The 25646-nt window shown below is 41.1% G+C and overlaps 1 protein-coding gene across 1 annotated transcript in view; it reads right to left on the bottom strand.

The window, feature by feature from the left end:
• Positions 1-25646, bottom strand: part of LOC134672262 (phospholipid-transporting ATPase ABCA3-like) — a 48694-nt gene that overhangs the window by 10847 nt on the left and 12201 nt on the right. The window contains exons 4-30 of the mRNA XM_063530160.1: positions 25272-25392; positions 24422-24507; positions 23933-24091; positions 23775-23900; positions 22016-22238; positions 21523-21687; positions 19075-19253; positions 18517-18657; positions 17899-18016; positions 16992-17146; positions 15898-16125; positions 15246-15384; positions 14487-14725; positions 14192-14391; positions 13249-13304; positions 12347-12459; positions 11782-12010; positions 10901-10983; positions 10330-10543; positions 8963-9184; positions 8691-8813; positions 7763-7973; positions 7523-7731; positions 6651-6748; positions 5353-5494; positions 1002-1118; positions 42-172 (exon numbers count right to left, since the gene is read on the bottom strand). Of these exons, the coding sequence (XP_063386230.1) occupies positions 42-172; positions 1002-1118; positions 5353-5494; positions 6651-6748; positions 7523-7731; positions 7763-7973; positions 8691-8813; positions 8963-9184; positions 10330-10543; positions 10901-10983; positions 11782-12010; positions 12347-12459; positions 13249-13304; positions 14192-14391; positions 14487-14725; positions 15246-15384; positions 15898-16125; positions 16992-17146; positions 17899-18016; positions 18517-18657; positions 19075-19253; positions 21523-21687; positions 22016-22238; positions 23775-23900; positions 23933-24091; positions 24422-24507; positions 25272-25392 (4227 nt within the window). The remainder of the gene's footprint in view (positions 1-41; positions 173-1001; positions 1119-5352; positions 5495-6650; positions 6749-7522; positions 7732-7762; positions 7974-8690; positions 8814-8962; positions 9185-10329; positions 10544-10900; positions 10984-11781; positions 12011-12346; positions 12460-13248; positions 13305-14191; positions 14392-14486; positions 14726-15245; positions 15385-15897; positions 16126-16991; positions 17147-17898; positions 18017-18516; positions 18658-19074; positions 19254-21522; positions 21688-22015; positions 22239-23774; positions 23901-23932; positions 24092-24421; positions 24508-25271; positions 25393-25646) is intronic.

The raw sequence follows: 25646 nt of genomic DNA, 5'->3' as shown, positions 1-25646 counted from the left end.
TATAAAATTTCCCTTATCTGTGGTAAAACTGGTAAACTCACCGCGTTCCGGTCCGTGGCGTAGTGTCCGTTGGCGAATATTTGTCCCCCAGTGGGGCTGGTCAGCCCCGTCAGCATTTTGAACGTCGTAGTTTTGCCCGCGCCGTTCACTCCCAGTAGGCCGAAACATTCACCTGGTAAAAAAGTATTTAAAAAATACTACTGCAAAAATAGTTTTTAATTATTATGATAAATATTTGTGTCCATCTGTCCGACTGTCTGTAACAGCCAATTTGTTTCGAAAATACTGGGTCGATCGAATAGCAATTTGGTAGGTGCGATGTGGGTTGGTTAGCCAAAGTCGGCGTGTAATGTAAATAAATGAATTTTAACCATTTCCATACAATAAATAATGGTACTAGGCACAGAAGATACGCTCTTTAACAAAACGCGTCTGTTACGATTAGGACAGATATGACCGCTAGGTGCGCGACGCGCAGCTTATGACTAGCCACCCAAAATTGGTGTGGGACGGATGTACTTGTAGCTACTTTTTGCGAGTGAGCCACGCCTGCCATTGCGGGTAACTCGGAGTAATTAACAATGGAGCCGCCATTAACAGGCGTTCCCCTCTGTCGAAAATAGGCGGCCAATGGTCAACCACATGTCAACCATATGTATGGACTGACGTTTATCTGACATGTCCTACCTATACATTTGATGTGCCCCTCCCCCGCAAAAAACGGCAGACTATTTTGTACCGAAAATTGTAGACATGGCGTCTCCATTGGTTATATCCTCTAAGGCGGGTAACTTATAAAGGGTTTATTTTTTATTTAATTAGTCTGCTAACAAACTATATCGCATCTAAACTATATGAAATGAACTTGACTTGTTCATTGACAAAAAGTCAAACATAATTTTTAATGATAAATAGATTAGAAGTTATTCATGACACTTTAACATTGAATGCCGGAATTAGGACCGGTCGATATTAGATTATTGTAATACCTAAGTATTTACCTTTTTTGACGGAGAAACTGACGCCCTTGACAGCAAAGAAAGGCTTCCGTTTACAGCAGCCCGGGTACAACTTCTGTACGTTGTGGCACAAGATAGCGTCCGTGATTTGTTGTTTAGCTGCAAGTTAAATAAACACTACTATAGTTCGTTTTTTTAGCATTAGAAAGAACTTGAAAGAAGGTAAGCGATCTTGACGTGTCTTTTCATTGAAAAAACGCTTTTTAAAAATCAGTAACTATTACTTATGAAAGCAGAAGAATATAAATGATCGTATTAGATACATAATTGATACATATTTGCCGTAACTTATTTTGAAAATGTGTTTTCAATTAAAAGACAAATCAAGATTGTTTACCTTATTTCTAATGCTACAAAAAATGATGTATACTATATGTCAAAGGTATGGTGCAATCTTTTCGAGCGATGGCGCCATAACCTTCAGCCTACTCTCGAGTAGATGGCTTTAATAATAATATTTAACAAGTTGACACATATCAGTGAAAGAATAAGGATCAAAGTCAAATGACGTTCTAACAATTTTAATCGTCTGTCGAAAGATGGCAGTAAATGTACCGTAGCTACATAATTTACCATGATAGTAACTCTCTATTTGATAATCTTTTTGGTCGAGCAAAGTGGGTTGGTGAGCGTTTTCACAAATCGTTGTTGGTGACGTATGTGGAATTCCACTTTGGGAAATATTTTAAATTATTTTATGGTATAGCTAATTAGATAGTTTATTGTTTGAGGTGCATAAAAATACTAAATTTATTGAGATATATTAACAATTCCAGTAAATAATCGCAATTAATCTCGTGTCAGGCTAGGTCAAGGTTCCATTACGTCACTGATTTTGCGATTGATAAAAAAAATACAGGAAGGGTTAAAGTGTTTTAATTTTTATTCATCAAAATATAAACAATAGAATCTTTCAAAAAAAAAATATAAACGTCTTCTAAATAAAACAAAACAACCCCGTTTTTATCAAAAAACTTTCCCTTACGCTACTTTTCAGTACTTTTTACTATATATTATTGTCTACAGCTTGACAAATGACTAATATTTTAATGAAATATTAATAAATCTCTGATACATAATAAACAGACATCGGATTCCGTGGGGCGAAACTTCTTGACAGCTAGGGACTTCCTACGTCGATAAACTCATTTATCGATACTAGTTCTAAATACTAGTGATCACACAAAGGTTTGCTTATAAAATATTTTTTTATTAAAAGAGTATTATATAATAAAATAAGAACTAAATTTTCCTCTTCTTTTTTTAAAACGTTTTTAAAAGTTTACTCGTCACAATTTATTTCTTCATGACTGTCCCATCTATTGTTGTTAAAGTAAACTACCAGAATTTTTTCCATATTTTCGGGCGTTAAGCGTCTCCGTCTTGGCTGAAAAATCCATTTCAGGTGGCTAAAAGACTTTTCAATTTCTGTGGAGGTTATAGGAGCATAGCAAAATTTCATAAAGTGATCAATGGTATTTCGTTTATTTATCGGTTGTAATGTAACTTCTTCACCTTTTAATAACAAATTGATTTTTTCCATTGTGTTGTACCCGGAGTTTTTGTAAAAAACGTTTTTAAATTTATCGTATACGATTTTCCCCTTTTTGTCCAAAAATATTTTAGATAATGCAGACTGTACCTTCTTCACTATTCGCACACCAAAGTCTAGAGACAAATTTGTTGCTTGTAATTTCTTTATCGACTCTTGAATGATATTTAGATTGTCGGCAATAAATTTAAGTTCACCCTGAAGAGAAGATTTATTTAGTGCAGCCTTGGCCATTTTAACTGCTTTCCCATCTGATGCAGAAAATGTATGCAGAACTCGTCTTATATCTTCAAAATATTTAGCGTAATAGTTTGCTGCTTGCAACCATGTGCCCCATCTTATAATGGTTGGTTGCGGCGGTAGAGGTACATTTGGTAACATATTTTTAAATACATTGATTCTCTTGGGACACTTCAAAAATACTTTTTTGACGGATGATATCAAGTTATTAACATTTGGAAACAGATATCTAACTTTCTCAGCAACCCTATTTAATCCGTGAGCTGCACATGTTACGTGAGTCATATTTTGAAAAACTGAATCCAGTTTCTTACCCATTTTTATCATATAAGGTGCTGCGTCAGTCACCAACAATAGCACTTTTTTGAAATTATCGCTATTTGAATCACAGCACCAAAAATTTGATAGGGACGTTATAATAAAATTTGCAATAGTTTCATTATTTGTCTGCTGTAAACATTTACTTGCAATAACATACGGCCGACTTGGTGTGCTGTGAGAAAGTTTGCCAATGACAACATTTGCAATTTGGTCACCGTTAGAATTTGTAGTTTCATCTACCGACACGTAGATGTAATTGTTTCCAATTTCGTTCCTAATTTGTTGATACGTTTCATTATAAATTGGAGAAAGATAATTTTTTCTGATAGTAGATTCCGAAGGCACTGAAAACTTCCCATATCGTCCAGAAATGCAATTTTGAATAAAACCATAAAAATTTGGATTTTCTAATTGATACCACGATATATTGCAGGCCACCATGAACATAGTAAGCTCTTTGTAGAATTTATATTTTTCTTCTTGAATACTTGTATGTCTTCCGGTTTTCAAGTGCGTAGCAAGAGAATAATTTTTGCGATGAAAGGTCACTTGACATTGGCTACAGCGTAGCTTAGACCCGCGTTTAATTATTTCAGGATGCTTTTTAAGCAAGTCTTCTATTTTTTGAAGAGGCATTATTTATTTTCACTCATAAATATAAAATCTGTAATAAATAGCACGTCTTTACAAATGAGAATGACAGTGTCTGATGACATTGACAAGTATTGTTTCATAGTGAGTGTCTAAGTAGGTAAGGTACTTCTATTTAATTATCTGAAGAGGTTAAGATAATGGGTATCAACTATTTTATAATGCAATCGGTACTAGCCTTATCTATGTGTAACCTACCGATTATTTTAGACGCTATGTATGAATTTCATACTGGTCTTCAGAACAATAGTTACGAAAAACACACAATGTTGGGGGCGGTCACTAGTATATAGAACTAGTATCGATAAATGAGTTTATCGACGTAGGAAGTCCCTAGCTGTCAAGAAGTTTCGCCCCACGGAATCCGATGTCTGATAATAAAGTTAAATAACTTTTATAAATTAACATCTTAAAATCGTTAGAATATTGTATATAATATCTTAAGAAATACATCACAGCCATAGCAGGACATATTAGGCCAGTCGGCCCAGTGGCGTAAGCTGGAACACAAAATGGCGTTTAGGAACTATAAGGCAATGTTCATACTGCTTTGCATTTTCAAAAAATAAAGTAAACTACCAGAATTATTTTATTTGTGACCACCTCCACAGCTCCGATGTTATGATGGTGACTGTACATGTTGTAATTTTACATTGTACAGTGGGTCTGACGAGGTTATAATACGCACACAATATATAAATTTATTACCTTTAGCAAATTAGCTTCGTTATGAAACGACCCTAAGAATTCCATTACGTCACTTTTTATTTCCATTCACGCTATGGTGGCGTAATGGAGGTAACGTATTAACGACAACGCAACATTAAAATGTAAATTGCAAATTATCTATTAGATCTTCAATTGAATGTGTTATTTATTCGGAATAACGAATAAATAACAAGTTCAACAAATTAAAAAGTTTTAAGTAGAGGATTATCTTACCTTATTAAAATCAGGCGTCGTATTGGAAGTTTTGTTTTTGACTGAATGCCACGCGACCACTCTAAACTCATAATGCGCATCAACTGCCGTAGTTTTCTACAAAATGGCGGCTGCTATTGCCTTGAAATGTTGCCTTAATTCAAAATCAGATCGTATTTGTTTAAAAAAATGTTGCCAAGCCTTTAAAACTGCGGTGGCGTAGTATGGAAATTCCGCTGTACGCTATTCTGCAGGACAGGACAAAATACGTTGTTTTTAATTAAATTTGTACTGTACTACTCGAGTTTAAGGTTTAGAATTGAGGATTAGTTTATTGTTGATCAGAAAAATAGCCGTTACTTTGAAATAGTCTTGGAATAATATTTTTTTTCTTACTCTGATCTTTGCCTGGGTAGTATGGGACACGTCAAAATTGGACTACTTTTTTAAGGTTTTTCGGTTTTATTTAAAATTTTGCAATGCTAAATGCGTCATTTTAGGACCAATAAAAAGCCTAATGAGTTGTTTAATTGAAAAGTATAACATTTTATCATACGTCTGGGTAATATTCAAGAAAATAGCTAAGGAAATCATGGGACACGACTTTTTCGTATGAACAACGATTTGTGAAAACGCCCTGGTACGTACGCAGTTGTATAGCTTTCTCGACGTAGGCGGTCTCCGCGCGCGCCATGGGGTCCGCGAGGCGGCGCGGCGGCCTCGCGCCGCGCGCGCTCACACGAGCGAACACGCGTTCCAGGAACCCGCTGTCCGATAGCAGCGTTAGGACCTTAATATAAATACACTGGTTTATTAAATATTATCTTAGCAAAACAGTATTAAAAAAATCAATAAACTAAACATAAAATTAAAACTAAAGCTAAACTATGTACACATATTTACAAATAAAAGATGGGAGCTAGCTCCGCGCCGGTTGGTAGGGTGCCCAGAAGGCTGGTGGCATTGTCGCGCTGAATGACAATGCCAATTTGCTGGGCAACGAAGTAACCAGCCCTCTGGTCACCCGTAGCATCATTGAGACGCTTCGCTAGCTCCCTAAATATGCAATCTGCTTCGGGTCCCCAAGGCCCGAAAGTCTGTCTCAATGGCTGCAAATTTGCGCCGTTTGAGGTGCTCAGCCGCTGCGGCGGCCGTCCCGGCCTCGGTTACACTGTTAATAAAATCGTTTTGTACTTTTCATTTCTTGGCCTCTTTATTTCGAGTTTTAATTGGGACAGGTGTGACTAAAAGTCTATTCGTTGTATTAATATAAGTACATATACGACTTCACTAGTAACTAATTCTCTAACTATTTCAAAAGTGTAGTCCCATTTGGAAAAATCATGAAACTTGGCATGCATGCAACCTAGGATGGTATTCCACCTAACCTCATTAAGCAAAATGTGAGACGAAAATACACATTGGACCAAGAAATTGGACAGGTGGAATACCAACCTTATGTAGATTTCTTCTGGTTAAAAATGTATTTTGAGCTGAGGATCCGAACAATATTTACGTGTGTAGTTTATATAAAAAAGTGATGATTTTTACCCAGTGTCGCTAATAATGTGTAATTTGTATTGTATGTTGTTTGTTATTTGTAAATGTTTGTAGCGTACTTAGTTTGTAAATGTATTTAATTTAATTTAATTATTTTTTGTAAATGTAATATGGGTCCTGGTAACCTGAAATAAATGATTTTTATTTTATTTTATTTTATTAAAAAGCCTCTTACTATAATTAATAAAGGATATACTCACAAACCACGTACCGGAAGGCGCAGCGTGGGTAGACCCCCCACAAGGTGCACTGACGACCTGGGAAAGGTCGCGGGAGTCCGCTGGATGCGCGTGGCGCAAGACCGGCCATTGTGGCACTATTTGGGGGAGGCCTATGTCCAGCAGTGGACGTCCTCTGGCTGCTATGATGATGATGATGATACTCACAAAATATGCGCCAGCTTGTAAGGCGAGGATGAGCATCGGCCAGCCGGCGGCGTCTTCCATCGCGAAGTAACTCCACGGCTCCGAACCAGGAGGGGAATCTGTTAAAAACACATCGTTATATGTACAACGGGGCAAATATTATTATAAATCACAATATTACGAGTAATATATTACACAATACTTTAATCCGTTTACAAAATGGCCAGATGTCAACATGTTTTACATCATGAACTACCCAAAACACCAAATTATTTCGTATTCGACATCTAATGTTAAGTAGTGGAACTATCAGTACCGCCACTTGACACCAAAAGGCAAAAGTGTCGCTACTGACGAAAATGTACCGCTAAAACAATTTACAGCTAACATTAGAAGCAGAAGGAGTTGGAAATAGACTTCCAGTTAATCCGGTTATATAATGTTAGCTGAAAATTGTTGAGCATTAGAGTGTTCGTTCGCCGCGACATCCATTGTTAATAACGCGCGTTTTGGTAAGGAAACTGATGACTCCATACATGAGTTTTCTTTGTTTACTTAATCATATTACTTCGATAAAATACACCTCAGCACTTGGCCGTTTCAAAATCTATTGATGCCTGTCCTATGGAAAATGTAAGATATAAGAACTTACCACAACATTTAGCAGTTTCAAAATAGTCAGGGCCGGCCAACGCCGGGCAGCGGTCCCTGTTCAGGTTGCAGTAGGCGTTGGTTTGCGCGACGGTCGCTACTAGCGCCAGGCCCGCCGTGAGCGTGTGCGGCGCGACCAGTGCGTACGAGACGGACAGGAGTTTGTACCAGAAGCTTGTGGATTCAGGGATATTGGGGGTTATATGTCTATCCTATGCAAAATGTAAGTTATAAGAGCTTACCACAACACTTGGCCGTTTCAAAGTAGTCAGGGCCGGCCAACGCCGGGCAGCGGTCCCTGTTCAGGTTGCAGTAGGCGTTGGTTTGCGCGGCGGTCGCCACTAGCGCCAGGCCCGCCGTGAGCGTGTGTGGCGCGACCAGCGCGTACGGGACGGACAGGAGTTTGTACCAGAAGCTTGTGGATTCAGGGATGTTGGGGGTTATTTGATGACTATCCTATGGATAATGTAAGGTACTAGAACCTACCACAACACTTGGCCGTTTCAAAGTAGTCAGGGCCGGCCAACGCCGGGCAGCGGTCCCGGTTCAGGTTGCAGTAGGCGTTGGTTTGCGCGACGGTCGCCACTAGCGCCAGGCCCGCCGTGAGCGTGTGCGGCGCGACCAGCGCGTACGGGACGGACAGGAGTTTGTACCAGAAGCTCGTGGATTCTGGGATGTTGGGGGTTATTTGACCTTGAGGGGAAAAGTTTGTTAAAGAAATGTTTTCTGTATTGTAAAGCAAAAATGAACATCCTATAACATAGGTAATTTTTTTTAATATTCTGAATTTTTGGTTAGATTTTTTTAGGTGAGGTGCTGGTGGGCTAAGAGCGTACGACTTTTAATCCGGAGGTCGCGGGTTCAAACCCCGGCTCGTACCAATCAGTTTTTCGAAACTTATGTACGAAATATCATTTGATATTTACCAGTTGGTTTTCGGTGAAGGAAAACATCGTGAGGAAACCGGACTAATCCTAATAAGACCTAGTTTCCTCTCTGGGTTGGAAGGTCAGATGGCAGTCGCTTTCGTAAAAACTAGATACTGAATTTTTAGGTCTTGCAACGAGAAATAGGCAAGTCGCAACGAGACTTAAACCGTGAAAGCTTTTTAACTGTATAGATTAATTTTAAATCAGTGGCAATGATAATCTTAGGAGCATAAGTACTAAGCGGAAGCTTGAAGTCCTTTTACTGGTAAGAGATTACCATCAAAGAATTATTGATTCTAAATGATATAGATGGCGCTGTACGGTACCCTACAATATGTGGCAAATCTGCTTGTCAAAAGTTGAGGACACCCCAAAACTGGTGGCATCTTTTCATGAGTCCTTATAATACTCTTTCTTAGCATAAACGGGTTCAGTTGATGGGTTAAAAAAACAATAAAATTCTAAAATGGAGGGTACTGACTGAATAGGAAGGCGATGACGACGAGGACTGTAGAGGTGGCCGTGTAGCTGAGCAGCGTGCTGGCCAAGTACACCAGACCAAGGAATGCCAGTATGCCTAGCACTAGAAGCACGCAGAGCGCCCCTGAAACAAAACAATATAATAATTTATTTAATTACACAAACGGGTCTACCGCGATAAAATTTCATTGTCGTCGTAACGTCGGAATAACGCACGCACGCAGGCACGCACGCACGCAGTAGTTGTAAACATACACGGATATTGTTACTCACATATGAAGCCGGGCTGGTCGAACGTGCCGTCCTTGTCCACGGCCGCCGCCAGCACGCACACGGGCAGCACGCACGCTACTAGCGCCTGCAGCAGCTGCGCCAGCAGCGTGGCGGCCCAGTGCAGCGCGCGCGGCGCGCCCGCCACCACGTGCGCGTGCCGCGCGCCCGCCAGCCGCTCCGCGCACGGCAGCTTCGAGAACGTGCACAGGTAGAACAGAACCACTGCCGACAATGACATAACGTAATAAGGAGAACGTGCATAAACTGTACGGCAGCACAGAAGCCCCCTGTTCATTGGCGCGAAGCATTATGTCAAGTTTCTAAGTTTAGATTTAAGCCACTAGATGGCAGACCCTCCTATGCTTAGAAGCGTGAATTGTTTTCACTTTCGATTCAGGTCACGAGATGGCAGTCTCGCACGCACGGTCTCTATTGCATGAAATTGTTAGTAACGCATTTCGCTAGCTTTTGTTATAATGCTTTATATTTTGTTAGTATTCGTTTTACCTCAACAAAACTATCTGAACAATCGGAGAAAATCTACCCTGTTACAGACAGATATATTATATATTCAAATAGGTTTCTGACTTCAACCATAGTAGTGTTACAGGTCGATACGTGCATGTGCGATAAAACCCGATAAGTCGTGCAAATGGGTTTTCCTACTCGTCGACTATACTCGTAATTCTTGAATTAAGATTTCTTATATCAAACTGCAAATGGGTATTTTTAATGTATGGGCTCCCAACTCCCAACTCAACTATAATATTCATTTCGATACAGTTTAATCAACTATAATGAAATTGACCAATCACAGCTCGCTGCGATCAAAAGGACGAAACCAAACCAAAGCTCAAATTAATTATTTATTTTAAATTGTATAGTAGAAATAATTGGTTTATAAGTCAGAAACGCGCATGTGACACCCTTAATATAGCAACTTCCATAGGCTACGAAAACCACTTAGGGTCGGTTGCACCAAACTGTTCGTATCGTTCAAGAGTTCGCTAAATTTTTATGTATGGAAAGTTTCATAGTAAAGCGCCGGGCCGCGCCGGCTGACGTTGATCAGTCTGTCAAATGTAGTTGGTGCAACTGGCCCTTAGTGTTGCTTGTTAGTCTCCATAGGCTACGGTGGCCACAATCGAGAAAAAAAAAATTGAATTTAGCGTGGAGCAAGTACCAGGGCCTCATGAGTTACGAGAAGGTGTCGTTGACCAACACGCCGGGCGCGGCGGCCGGGGCGCGTAGCAGTATGAAGGTATCGCGGCTGCTCGCATATTATATTAAGCTGTATACTTTTGGTTTAGTTTGTTAAGTAGCTTAAGGGCTATAAGGAACTTTAGTTAAGTATTATTAAATCTTACCCATAGCGATGTTACAGGTCCATATAAACTTCTGTTCATTCTGCTTGGGCAGCTTGATTTTATCCTGGAAAGGCACGAAGGCGCCCCGCAACGGATGGTTACGCGTGGTAATGGCGTGTGCGTCGGCGCCGGCTACAAGGCGAGTGCTGAGCGCGTTGCTGAGCAGGTTGAGGGCCACGGGGGCGGCGTGGCGGACTGTGGTCGTGTACAGAGCCTGGTAAAGAAAATGTATAGTCAGTATTAGACTTACTGATTTTTTAGATATAGGTACTTGTTTTTTGTCTGTTTATGTATTTATTTTATTGCTACAATATCGCATTGGTTTCTGCCTGTAATGATATTTGTATGAGCGAAAAAAAAAAACAACGGGTTGCACTCCGGGAGTGCCGACAGAAGTGAAAACTCAATGACATTGTAACAGTTTTTGGATCAGGTCATGTGTACGTCTTACGAATCTTAAAGTCACGTGACCTGTTCAAAAAGTTTGTAGACACTGATATTCATTAAGATATCAGTAAATTTAATTTCAATCATTATCAAAAAGAATTAATATAAAATGTATAATGCTTACCTTAATATTTGTGTCGTTGATCTCGATTCCCACAAGGTACTTGTTATACGCCGCGATGTCTTCTTTGCCAATCTGAATTATAGCTGCAACAAATAATTTAAGATTTCAAACTAGTTAAAAGGTAGTATAGTCGTTAGAACTATCTTGAAGGTCCAACGGATTATCGACTCTATCTCTATGCGTATATGAGTCTTTTATACAATTATCGAGTAAAAGCGATATGAGTTGATCGAGAGCACGTCGACTCGACAAGTTTATGCGGCAAAAAAGCGTTCCATGTTAAACAGTCGAGAGAGTTGCTTTTAAACGGCTTTTTTATCTTCCTTACGATTCTTTTTCGACTAAACAGTTGAAAGAGTGAAGCTTATACGACTTAGTTTGCTAGTTGGGTTGTTATAGCGGCAACAGAAATACACCATCTGTGACAATTTCAACTGCCTAGCTATCACAGTTCATGAGATACAGCCTGGTGACAGACAGACGGACAGCGGAGTCTTAGTAATGGGGTCCCGTTTTTACCCTTTGGGTACGGAACCCTAAAAACTAGAGATGCGTCCGTTAGTTGTTTGGCCGGATACCGGATATATTCCAATTTTGTTTACTCCAAAATCAAGCAATGTTACTATCCGGTTTCCGGTCGGATAGTCACTCAGTATTAACTGACTGACCGACTGTTGTAAGGTTGACCGGAAGAGATCCCTTATAGGGATAAGTTCGCCTTTGTACATTATATACTTTCTTTTAATTGTATCTTAACCTGTCTTATGTACAATAAAGTGTTTACATACATACATACATACATAGTATCAGGTGTCCGGCCGGGTATTAAAATAATGGCCGGATAGTAACCGAATATCCGGTGCATATTACTAAAAACGTACCATCAACGACATCTTGCACCTCCTCAAACTGCACCCCCTTGAAGCCCACCCGCAGAGTGTCGAGCGTGTCCTTATCCACGTTCACCAGCACGCGGCGCTGCGCTCGCGCAGAGTACAGCTCCAGACTCATTGGCACGTCGGCGTCCGGCTTTTCCGTCTGTTGCATGCCGAACGGGTGGTTGTTGGCCACGGCCGTGAACGCCCAGAGGAGTAATGTCACGAATACTATCTGGAATTGGGTTTTGAACACATGTTACGAGACTGAATCTTCCGTGTGGCACATTTAAAATTTTCTATTAAGTAAAGAGTTATGAGGCCGCACTTTGGTAATATTTGTGACTTCAGCAGACATTGTGAATATTAGATGGAAAATAGCCGGGGAGGCTCGCGGGCCGCAAGCGAGAGGTTCGCGGGCCGCCTGTAGCCGACCGTCGATCTACTCTATTGCTATGTATTTCTTAATACTTATGTTGTTACCTCTTCTTCCTGTATTGTTTTCTGTAATGAGGTGTGCAATAAAGAGTATTTGTATTGTATTGTTATTTTAAAAACATAAATTACTTACGATGCCCAAGAAAGAAAGCAGATGAGATGTGATGTAGCGCCACTGTCTCAACAGTAACACAGCGAACTGGCGAGCGTACAACATCGGGCCCTTCACTGTCCCGTGAACTGGCTCTGCACAAAATCACAAGACATAGGTTAGGTTAGGTTAGGAAACGGCATCGGCCGGCCTAGCCAAGGTTACAATCGCTATCGCTTCGACAACGAAAAGCATTATGTCTTTCTATCACTCTTCCATATTGGTGCGACAGTGACAGTTGCGTTTCGATCGCTACGGAGCGTAAGCGATCGGCAATTTGGCTACGCGGCCTGAGCGCTAGCGCCATCAACCCTGAGCGTTGGGAGTAGCTTGTTGGAAGAATTATCTTGGCGTTCTACAATCCATAACGGTGTCAAAATATTGAATAGAATCAGGCGTTACTTTGCGGAAATCCATATTAATTAAAACCAAAAATATTACTTTGCTAATTCGCGAAAAGATAACGTGCTAGTCAATCAGTGCTGACCCGTTATACTTACTTGTGTATTTTTTACATGCAATTAATAAACGATTTCGTTTTCGTAGAGAGGTGAAACACGTGTCGAGTATTGTTCTTTTGGTGGTGGTTTGTTATATTTATTTGTGTATTTATTCTTGCGGTGGGAGGGTGGAAACATTAATTGCATGTATAAAATACACAAGTAAGTATAACGGGTTGGCACTGGTTGACTAGCACGTTATCTTTTCGCGGATTAGCAAAGTAATATTTTTGGTTTTAATTCGGTGTCAAAATGTTTGAGGATAACCGCCTCACAAGCTTAGACACAAAACGCCAGTTACGGAAAGAGAGACCTTAAGCCCTCCTACGTGTACACTCTCTAGCTATAAATCTAGTCTTCTCTAGCCAGCAGTTATAAATTTACCTGTTGTGGTGTTGCCTGGTTCCTCCGTGTATGCCGGTTTGTCATCGCTGCACAGTCTGAAACCAAGCATTATACTTGCTAGAAGATACTAGAAGCCACCAAGCTGTGAGTAGAGGCAAAACTGAAGAATAGAAGCCACTAAATATTAAATTTTTCCATTAAGGCCCACTTGCACCATCCCACTAACCCGGGGTTATGCGGTTAAACCATTAACTCAGTGTCAAATTGTACTGGTAACCATGGTAACTCCAGGTTTAATCGGTTAACCCCGGGTTAGTGGAATGGTGCAAGTGGGCCTAAGGAGAACTTGATACAAAAAAAGGTTGAAAATCTCTGCTGTACGCCTTGACAATACAGGCGTGTTCAGATATTGTGAGCACCTTGGCCGCTTCGATGTATCTGATGGCGATTGTGCAGCTGTAAAATTGCACGGACACATTACGAATGAGTTCGCTCATTCAGGGAATCTTGCAATGTCTTTCGCTTGAATGATGTACATTGTACAGTCGGCGTCAGATATATCGGAGCGGCCAAGGTGCTCACAAATATCTGAACACGCCTCTATTGCCAGGGAGTTAAAGCGCGTGCTCAGATATCGTGAACACCTTGTCCGCTCCGATATATCTGATGGCGACTGTAAGAGAATGAATACTACTTACTCTAAGAACACTTCGTCAAGCGTGCTTTTCCCGACTCCTATAGTATCTATCTGCAATTTCGATCGCGCGTCTTCCAGCGACGCAAAGAGTTCAGGAAAACGCGCCGTATCTTTAGCGGGCAGGTTGTAGGACACGCCGTTCGGGCGACGGTCGCGGATGGTCGCGGTGGGCACGACGGAGGTGATGCAGCCGTTTTTCGACTTAAAATACGTGAGTGACCCGTTTTTAAGATATTTAATATGTGTGTGTCTTACGTAAGTTTTGTTATTAAAAATAATACTTACTCTAAAAACACTTCGTCAAGCGTGCTTTTCCCGACTCCTATAGTATCTATCTGCAATTTCGATCGCGCGTCTTCCAGCGACGCAAAGAGTTCAGGAAAACGCGCCGTATCTTTAGCGGGCAGGTTGTAGGACACGCCGTTCGGGCGACGGTCGCGGATGGTCGCGGTGGGCACGACGGAGGTGATGCAGCCGTTTTTCGACTTAAAATACGTGAGTGACCCGTTTTTAAGATATTTAATATGTGTGTGTCTTACGTAAGTTTTGTTATTAAAAATAATACTTACTCTAAAAACACTTCGTCAAGCGTGCTTTTCCCGACTCCTATAGTATCTATCTGCAATTTCGATCGCGCGTCTTCCAGCGACGCAAAGAGTTCAGGAAAACGCGCCGTATCTTTAGCGGGCAGGTTGTAGGACACGCCGTTCGGGCGACGGTCGCGGATGGTCGCGGTGGGCACGATGGTGGTGATGGCCGACGTGATGGCAGCCTCTTTGGGGGCGCCGATTGTTGTGAAGGAGAGACGGTAGCCGGTTCCTGGTGAACAAGTAAATTTATTGATAATAACGGGTGCTGATCGATACCTATGCAATGTGTCAATGTTTTTTCCTATCCAACCGTCGAAGTTTGCTTCAGGCAAGATGGAGCTAATTTACTTAATTTTTCTTAGAGACGTAGAATTCGGTACTTCTCTATCTAGAATTACGTAAACCAGGCGGTCTAGCATAAGTTGCGTTCTCGCGCGAACTTGAAGTCGCGCTTATTTAGTCGCGCGCGAGAACGCAACTCTTTTCAGACCGTCAGATTCGACCAGTGATTTAATCTTACCATAGAAAATCGCTTGATTTATAACTTTATAAAAACTTTATATTTTTTCTTTTCACAAGGTATTGCGAATATGAGAGAATTCACACAACTAGATGCCAAAAGAACTTGAAGCTTATACATAGTATCAAAGAGTTGATATTACCCACTCATGAGGTGTAACACCGGGTTGTTTTAGAAGCTAAAGGACTTTGAACCTCATATACACCAGTTAAGAGTTAATATTGCTCACCGATGGCTCGCTTGAGGAACATGGATGTGGCGTGGCAGCGGACTCGGCCGTGGTGCAGTGCGGCGATGCGGTCGCCAAGGGCGTCCGCTTCTTCCATGAAATGTGTGGTTAGTAGTACCGTTCGTTCGCCGCGGAGACTCTGTTATTTGTAACGATTATTTTTTTACAAACAATTTGACAGCCAAACAACACATAAGGGTGCAAAACTTGTCAACGGGTGACCTGACCGGCTACTTAATATCGTACAAATTGTGCGAAGTATGAAGCTACATATATAGGTGGGGTGTGTGTGTTTGAGATATTCATTCAATGCCGAGCGCTAAAGAATTCGCGAATGGGTTTTGTCAGATGTTGTATGATCAACACGATTTGCTTTTGGTCCACACATAAAATGTTTAGAGTCTGTGCGGAAAGAGAAGAGTTGTGGAATGTATTGGGCCCCATACATTCCACGACTCTTCTCTTTCCGCACAGACTCTACAAATGTAAGCGTAATCGTACGAATGTCAGTGTCGGCGGTGTTTCGTCACATCACTATATATTGTTTTTTCTCCACCATTAACCAAATTATTTATCCACATGTACAAAAGAGAGATCCGTCTATTACTTATTTATTAGCCACTCTACCTGCATTTTATAGTGTAATACTGACCAGTAATAAGTCCCACAGCTCGCGACGAGTCTCAACGTCCAGCCCACTAGTGGGCTCGTCCAGGACCAGCACCTGAGCGCCGCCAGACACGGCGCAGGCCAGCTGCGCGCGCCGCTTCATACCACCCGACAACGCGCATGTTAACGCGTTGGCCTTGGTCGATAGTTGGAGTTTGGAGAATAGGTCCGTGGCTGAGGTGTGGGCTTGGGTGTACGATTTGCCTTTGAGCTGGAAATATAGTGATGAAATGTACTGCATAATTGCCTGCATAAGCCTGACCTGTGTTATAAATATCTTTTTCTACTCGTCGACTATAATTCTTGAATTAAGATTTCTTATACCAAACTTCAATTGGGTATTTTTAATGTATGGGCTCCCAACTCAACTATAATATTCATATCGATACAGTTTAGTCAACTATAATGAAATTGACCAATTGACTAAAAATTTGCATTTGATTACTTTGCCTCACATGTGAATCACTGATAGCAAACTGCAACTTTGCTATCCGTTTTTGAAGTGAAAAGTAAGCCTTTCCGAGCTGATGTGGTGAAAAAATATTTGAAACTAATCTTGAAAACAGGAACTGTCCGGATTTCCAAAGAAATGAAAATATTTTGTGTAAATGAAAATACTACTTATTTCAACTAATGATTCCGGAAATATTTGAAGCTTCAAAAAATAAAAACACGTTTTAGTCTACACTATTTCTCGGACCCAATATATCCTGCAACCCCTAAAGTTCTTGAGTCCACTGTAAGTTTTTTTTTATATGTAATATGTAATAAATCGCAGTAACCGAGAAATAGGATTCTCTAAATTTCATTTAAGTCCTTTTAATATGACTTGTTTATGTAGTTATGATTTGGAAATCCAAAACACAAAAGTTAAGAATATATGTGACGTTCCGCGGCAAAAGGTACCTTACGGCGGCTGGCGCTTACGTCGCATAGTGCCGCAATAATATTAGAGCGGCGTTAATAATAGCGTAAGCGCCAACCGCCATAAGGTACCTTTACCCGTGGGACGTCATATATTGTAAGTTTCTTTTTTTTATTACAATTATTACTTCAAAGATCATGATTAAATCTTACCATAGCAAAAAACATGGCGTGCTCCAGCACCGTAAGATGTGGGAAGAAGATGTTCTCTTGGGGGCAGAGGCCGATCAGCTTGCGGACTTCTTTTGCTTGCTTGACTGTGTCCTTGCCTTCCACTAGTACGCGGCCGGACGACGCGGATATCAGACCTGAGGAATAAGGGGGGTTAGACTGTTTACCTGTAGACTGTAGGGGCATTCCAGAAAAGTGTCGGATACGTAATGCTATTTACGCGTTTGATAACTTAGCCTTAAATCATGAATCTAGTATATAACTGGACCTGGCATGAAAGGTGGGGGGAAGTGACTGAACAGGATAGTCTTATGTATCTTTCAGTAGGAGTAGCAGCGAAAAAGTTATTGTTTGTCCTTGTCACAGTCTCACATTTTATTTGTTCCCCACCGTAAATTTAGTATGAATTATGGTGGGCAACAAATAAATTCGACCAATCATAGTGTCGCATTGCGTATGTTTTGTCCCTCAAGGAGGCAGGCGTATACCACTTCTATAGGATCCTACCTTCTATGCCTTAAATTGAGCATAAATAGACATAAGTTTTTGGCAAAAATTTCATTTATGGTACAAGCTTTTATCGCTGACTGTACTTTTCTTACGACAGACAACTCATCGAGACAATTCTAAAAACCCCTAACACAATTAGGTTGCATTGTTTCATCACAGAGTTCCTATGGCCACCTCCTGTTTCCATCATCAGATCAGCTCGATTAGTACTATAATATTGCATTGTCATGCGATTTATACATGCATGCAAAATTTCAGCTCAATCGGAAATCGGGAAGTGGATCAAATTTTACTTGCAAGATTTGATTACACACAGACAGACAGACAACGGTCAGGTGAAACTAAATAAAAGCTTGTAAAATGGGCATAAATTACAAACCGGTGATGATGTTGATGAGTGTGGTCTTGCCGGCGCCGTTATGGCCGAGCAGCACTGTGATCTCGCCGCGATACACGGTTAAATCCACGCCACTCAATGCCGGGTCCTTGCCGAACGACTGAAACAATCCAGTGCATGAGGCTATCCGTCTTTGCAGATTACCCCTCTTATTCATAAACGTTTAAAGTTGACAAGCCGATAATAATCGTTTGTCCCTTTCCGACGTCTTGGTATGATGGAAATGGACAAACGATTATTATCGGCTTGTCAACTTTAGTAAACGTTTATGAATAAGGGGGTACGTCGTTGACATCTCGACTAGTCAAAAAAGTGCCCTGTTTACTCTTGGACCATGCAAAAGCGTTTGATACCGTGACGATCCCGTACCTACTTAATAAAATCGAATAATGAGGAATGAGTCAGGTCTAATACTTAGTTGTTTATGTTGGAATATTTTTATGGAAAATGTATCGATTGAAAACGTAGAAATGGGAAACTCTCTCCTTATTATGGTGTTCCACAAGGGAGTATCATGGGGCCAAACTTTTTCCTTATTTATATGAATTATCTAAGTGCTAACATGTATCATTATTAGACGATAGAGGTCTAGTTTCTTACCTTGTAGACATCGTTGACCTGTATGCCAACCGGGAGGCCAGCGGGGGCCTTCTCGAAGTAGCGCGGGTCGGCCTCACATGGGTCGAACTGGGTTTCTTCCGGCGCGGCCTCTACTTTTGGCTGCATGTACCAATAATCCTTCTGAGAAGAGTGAAATAGATAGACAATCATTCGATTTTGTAAATTCCAATGTACATCTATCATTGTAAAACATTGATACTACCCGTTCGCTTCAGTCGGCCGCCGGCGACCGTTACATGATAACGTCACTACACTCACTATTAAGTACAAGTACTAAATAAGTTCATACTTTATTTTTTAATGCTCACTGCTCATAATGCTTTTGTGATTGTATTAAATGTAAGTAGTTGTAAAGATGTGATAGCCGAGTGGATGAGCGTCAGAGGGGATGACGCAGGAAAGCGGGCCGGGAGGTAACGCCCAATTTGAAGCGAACAGGTAGTAGCATGAATCCAACGGGATTTACATATATTTTATACAATCATTGGATCTTTGCCCCAGATCTGAGCTGAGATATAGGCGAATAACTAGACTTACACAAAATGGAAAGTTCCAGGGTAACGCTTGCCCGTACTTCCCCGGCCGCACTCTGGAGAGGTACCAGGCGATCATAGACAGCAGGATTATCTGCAGCACCATAAACAGATACAGTTCGGCGACGGCGGTCTGTTCGGCTGCGTTCCGCGTCCACATGTTTGTGATCGATATTCCGCCACCTGTAACAGTATACGATAAGTTAAACCTCAACTCGTAATAGTCGTAATCCTGCTGGTTGAACATTCATAATATACCAATATGCTTAGTTGATGGCCCATTTAATAAAGTACCACAAAAATGTATGTGGAAGGTTGGAAGGTCAGATGGCAGTCGCTTTCGTAAAAACTAGTGCCTACGTCAAATCATGGGATTAGTTGTCAAGCGGACCCCAGGCTCCCATGAGCCGTGGCAAAATGCCGGGATAACGCCAGGAAGAAGAAGAAAAATGTATGTGGTTGAATATTTGAAAACGATGGTTTTGAGAGTGACCCAGCAGAGCGTAGCCATGGCAGGGAGTGACAAGAAAAAGTGGATTCACCCATATACTAACACGGTTTAAATAAAATGTAATGTAAACGTTTATTGCAGACAAATAGTCCATATTATGTACACAACAAATTACAAATAGAATACCTACCGAACCGACTAATAACTAATAAAAAAAAAAAGTTTATTGCGCACAAAACAGACATCGGGTGGGTGCAGGGGTCCCCGCACTAGGCTAGGCCTGTACCGCGGGTCCGCGGGAGACCAAGTATGCATTTGTATGTCATGAGTGACAGTTGGAATAATAGAGAAAATAAATAAATTATAAACTAAAAGTACATTGTTTGATTTGTTTGTTAGTGAAATAAATAACATTACAGTTTTACAGAAACTACCTTCCTAGAGGACACAAGTTTAGATAGACTATAGAGTTAACCATAACTACCCTTAGAAGTAGATTTTCAGTCTCCTGGTAGTCCAGTGATAGTAACCATTTAAAAAGAAACCGTTTAGCCTCCAATACCGTGCAACGTATCAACCCACTTTGTAACTTTACAGCAGAATTGTAAATCCTAGAGCTAAGAATATCACCGAAACGCCTACCAAATGCAGTGTTGACTGTTGGAATAGGTAATTTAAAAATGCGTTTAGAGAGCAATTCAGAGTAATTTTCCAGGTTAGATGCGTATCTGTGCATTGAGAGGCAAACCTTGTGTATGTAGAGCTGACGGACCGTTGGGACTTCGGCTTCGGCGTAAAGGCTTTTTGTCGCATATCTGTAGGGCTTTTTGAGTGTAACTTTTAGGACAGTGCGCTGAGCTCTTTCGACAATTAACATAGAGGTTTTGGCAGCACTGCCCCACGCTGATATGGCGTAAGTTTTTAAAAGAGTCAGATCCGGGGAGTGCCGTAGCTTTTTTAATCTGTACATTGTTTTCCTAATTCTTTTGGAGAGACAGGAGATATGGGCTTTAAAGTTTAGATTTTCATCAATGAGCAAGCCGAGATACTTAATGACTTCTATGCGACCTATGGTTTCACAAGGACATATGGTGAGATACCAGCATCTTTACAGGTATGGATTTTAATTGGTAGAGTTAAATTAGGAGGACTGGAAGCAGCCGATTTATGAAAACATACAAAATTAGTTTTTTTGCTATTTAGTGTTAGCAGATTGTTACGGAACCAATTTGCAGCGCAACTTATACCCTTTTCAGCTGCTGCGTATGCCTTTTCCCAGCTGTCTCCAATGAAAAGAATTACTGTGTCATCCGCGTAACAGATAATTTCAGCATTGGGGAGGTTAAGGCAGTGTATATCGTTTATATAAATCAAGAACAATGTGGGGCCTAGAACGCTGCCCTGTGGAACCCCGAAATCTAAGCTATCCAAACCGCTTGTGAGAATCCACTTTGACTAGTTGCTTTCTGTCAGTTAAATAGCTGTCAAACCAGGCCAGTGACACGCCACGAATTCCAATTTTTTCGAGCTTTCGAAGCAATATTGGTTTCGACACCGTGTCAAAGGCCTTAGCTAAGTCTAGAAATACGCCGATACAATTAATGTTGTTATCTAAATAGCTGGATATAAGTTTGACTAAGAGTGAGATGGCATCCTCAGTTGATTTTTGTGCTCTAAAGCCAAATTGCCGTTCCGACAGGACTCTACTTCTCTCCAGAAACAAGTTTTTCCAAAATCTTCGACAGAACGCTAAGTAAGGATATGGGTCTGTAATTACTAGGTTCAGTCTTGAGGCCGCCCTTATGAATTGGAGTGGCAGCTACTATTTTCCACTGCTCTGGAAAAATACCAGTACCTAAGCTCAGATTATATATATGTATTAGTGGATCTAGAACAAGGTGACAGACAGATCTGATTAGGTCACTGCTGATACCATCCTAGCCAGGTGCAGTACTTGTTTTCAGCTGTGAAATAATTCCTTTAATTTCATTAATAGCTTACCGAACATTTCTCTAGAACCGAGTGCCCTCCAAAATCGGATGAAAGGGTCATGTGGTAGTAAACAGCACAGGAGAGACAAGGCGCGACTCTTGAGCTTTTGGGTCAGCATGCTGGCGACTAGGAATGCGGTGTACACTGACATGGTGATCAGTTCCAGGTATTGAGCTGAAAGAAAAAGCATGTTTCACTAAGTCAGAAATCAATGGAGGTCATTGTAGCTAGCATAATTAAAGCAAGCGGTTTTTTTATGCGATAAACACAGCATTGAACGTATGCGTTAATGGAATTTATGAAAAATGTCAACGGTAAGCGACCGCTGCGTTTACCGCGTAAGACAATATAGTGTCATTAGATTATCTTATGTAAAATATCTTTTTTCCTACATTCTGTAGCACGTAGTTGGTATTAGTTGTCTAGCTTGTAGAATAGGACTCCACCGCGTAGAGTCATATGTAGAGCTCTCTAGGCCTATTTTTAATACTTTAATACTTACTCATATCAAATACGTAAACTGTGACGAACGCCAGCGCCACCACAGTCAAGAAATGCAGCGCCATCGCTAGTGCTATATAGAACCCGCACGTAACGGGAATGAGGTCATCAATCTTGTAGAATAAGGCGCCGCCCACCGCGTAGAGAAGGAGATGGGGTACCAGGTCTAGGACGTGGGAGACGCCTAGCTCTTCCCAGGACACGCCTACCATTTTCACCAGTTCCTGCGAACGAAACGTCAGTTTAATATTTTTTTAATACAGTTGCTCAAAAAGTGCTACTTTACGTAGCTGTTTAGCGTGCGGAAAGTTGGTTATCTCGAACTAGTGCTTTTTACTTTTCCATTTTTTTTAAATTTATACTTGTTCCAATTCACGACTACTTATTGATGAGTGTTAATATTAGTTTCCTTTAAACGTCGTAATCAGCATAAAAACCTACCGTTAATGTAAGAATACGAAAAATATTACATATTTCATATTTAATTACTTACCTCTTCATCATTATAACACGTTTATTTTTTAATATTCAATATTGAAAATTCCGTTCTTAATAAGTTGACTGAATGGAACGGAATAGCTGCCAAACGCCCATAGATCATCATCATAGGCCTTTCAGTCTATTGCAGACTATACAAACAGTGTCAGGCAGGGCGACAACGTTTTTCATGGCTGTATAAGCCAATACGGGAGCGGCAACCACGACCGCAAAACTGGCAGGTGTAGTGTGCCCGTGGCGAACACATGTCGGGCTGATGACGCTTGGCTCGCTTACTTGCCAGTGTCTTAAACCAAGCGTCATCGTGGATTTTACGACCATCGAACACCAGTTTGCGCCACTTATCTCTTTCCGCAGCAAGCTCCTCCCATTTATGAACCGGGATGTTGAAGGAGTTCATGTCTCGCTTGACGCAGTCCTTATGCCGTAGCATCGGCCGACCGACACTTCTCTTGGCATCAGCTATGGCGCCAAGCATAACACGCCGCGGCAAACGAGAAGGTTGCATTCGATGCACATGCCCCAGCCAGCGTAAGCGTCTCTGCTTTAGCAGCGCAAAGAGGCTGGGCAGCTGAGCAATCTCAAGAACCCTCTCGTTTGTGACCCTGTCCTTCCAAGATATGCCCAATATGTTCCGGATGCAGCGCATCAACCAGCCAAACGCCCATAGATATAATATACTTAAAGACGACGTCTAACCGAGCTGTCACTGTTACCACTTTTGTTTAGTGTACGATTAACAATGTTTTTCTTATTTTTTCACAACTGTATTAAAAAACGTCGTTCGATACACGTGCGGAAATGTCATTCTTCACTCGTCCCGAGTCTAGATAGATATCTCGGTACTCGTGAAGTAATGACATACCTTCCGCACTAGCATCGAAATGTACTATTACATAAACTTTCTTCTATATTTAGGCGTGACATGGGAATATGCACCCAAAACGCGCGATTTGATTACAATACTACAAAAATATATTCGTTTGCTGACGCATCATCTAAACTTACAGATTTAGGCTTACGCTGTACGTTACGTTAATGACCTCTAGCTATCTTAAGATGCAGACATAATCTGATTTTTATACACTACGACATAAGGTTCATCTCGCTATTTTTCTCCTCGACGTCTTCCCGTGAGGAACACGAATGTGAGTATGAATGCGAAACTGCGAACGGCAACAAGAATGCCGATCGCTGGCTCACGGCCACCACGTTGGAGTTGTAATCTGATCCTTATGACACTACATAAAAGGTCCACTCACGTGCATCCCGCTGTTTTTCTCCTCGAAAAGCCTTCCCGTGAGGAACACGAATGTGAGCGTGAGCGCGAACGACAACAAGAATGCCGATAGCTGGCTCACGGCCACCACGTTGGTGTTGTAATCAGATCCTTATGCCACTACATATAAGGTCCACTCACGTGCATCCCGCTGTTTTTCTCCTCGAAAAGCCTTCCCGTGAGGAACACAAAAGTGAGCGTGAGCGCGAACGGCAGCAAGAATGCCGATAGCTGGCTTACGGCCACCACGTTGGTGTTGAAGTGAGCGGCCGCAAACGGAAATTCTTGGAGTTCTAGGTTCTGTGAAGAAAAAATGGATTAACGATAGATACTTGGTGAATTAGGATCTAGATTGACTAAGGGCCACTTGCACCATTCACTGATCCGGGGTTAACCGGTTAAACCTGGAGTTACCATGGTTACCAGTACAATTAGACACTGGATTAACGGTTTAACCGGTGCCATCCCACGATGGTGCAAGTGGTGCTTAGTGTGAAATAAGAGTGACAAGTCAAAAGTGCATGGAAAAATTCTATATCATGGATATAATTATCTACCCAACTACTTTTAATTTTCTATTATGAATAAAAAACTGAATATATGTTAGAAAGGGGCCTTTAAAAAACAAACCTGGTCTATATTGGCGCCGGTCAGAAGATGCAAATAGCTGGTGTCTATGGCCCACTGCAGGCGCATGAACTCCTCGTACTGAATACCTGCATAAAAATTCATTTTTAAGCAATTTGTCAGCCATAAAACGACCTTAAGTTACAAATTCAGAATTCAAATTTGATTGTCATTGCGTCGTGGGACTTAAAGGGTAAATTGTGGTAACAGATAATAAATAAATTGATGTATTGAAATTAAGGCATATCGGACGCGTTTACGTCCATGTGCCCTTTGTTATATACAGATCCTTATGAGAGACGGCACACCGCTTGCGTGACGTGTGCGTGCACGGCTCTAACGTTTTAGCGCACGCGCGTACGTGCACGTCTATGCACATACAGCCGGTCTGCTCTGGCTTTTAATGTCCTATTCTTTGCAGGCTATCAATTCCAACGCAGCAGGCCGAGTTGTTGGCCTGTGACCAGCTTAAGACGAAAGGGGACAACCGACTCGAAACCGGTTTAACATACAAATGTATTCCCCATTTACCTCTCTAGAAATTAACATTATAGAAAATATTCTTACACAAGTTCATGTACTATTTTAATCATAGCTATGCCCGACCGTCGATTTTTTCGATGTTTTAATTATAATAAGTTTGTAAGAGTTAGGAGCGAAAAAGAGATTCAATACATCTATATCTTATAATAAAGTCAAAATCGAAAAAAACCAAACGGTCAGGCATAGCTATGATTAAAATACATCAAATTGTGAAAAAATATTCTTATACAACGCCCATATCCAGGGAAGAAAATGAGGAGGATTGTCTCCTTTCCTCTCAAGGTGAAAGGGTTTGACGATGGTAACTTACCAAAGTACTCATGGTGGCCCATATCAAACGGGTCCTCGGGTTCGTACTGGTTGGTCCTGTAATTGTTCTTCATCCGAATGGTGTAGTTCAGTTTATTCGGCCACATTTCCGACTCCATATTCTGTAGGTAACAATTCTGGTGGTTAATATATGTAGGCTTAATATACGAAAATGAATAAAATATTACTTCTCTTCTTAAGTTTAAATTTGGGGCTTTTACCTAAAAGTCCGGTGTTGATGATGATATCTTAACATTGTTCAGAGGTCTGACAAATCATCGCAAAACCATAAAAAATAATTTATAGGTATCTCAAAATAGGACAATATTTATTAAACTCATATTATGTACAATTGTACACAGTATCTTTATAAAAT

This window comes from Cydia fagiglandana, chromosome 16 (genome assembly GCF_963556715.1).
Source record: "Cydia fagiglandana chromosome 16, ilCydFagi1.1, whole genome shotgun sequence".
Taxonomy (NCBI): Eukaryota; Metazoa; Arthropoda; class Insecta; order Lepidoptera; family Tortricidae; genus Cydia; species Cydia fagiglandana.
This window is presented reverse-complemented; position numbering and strand designations above follow the sequence as displayed.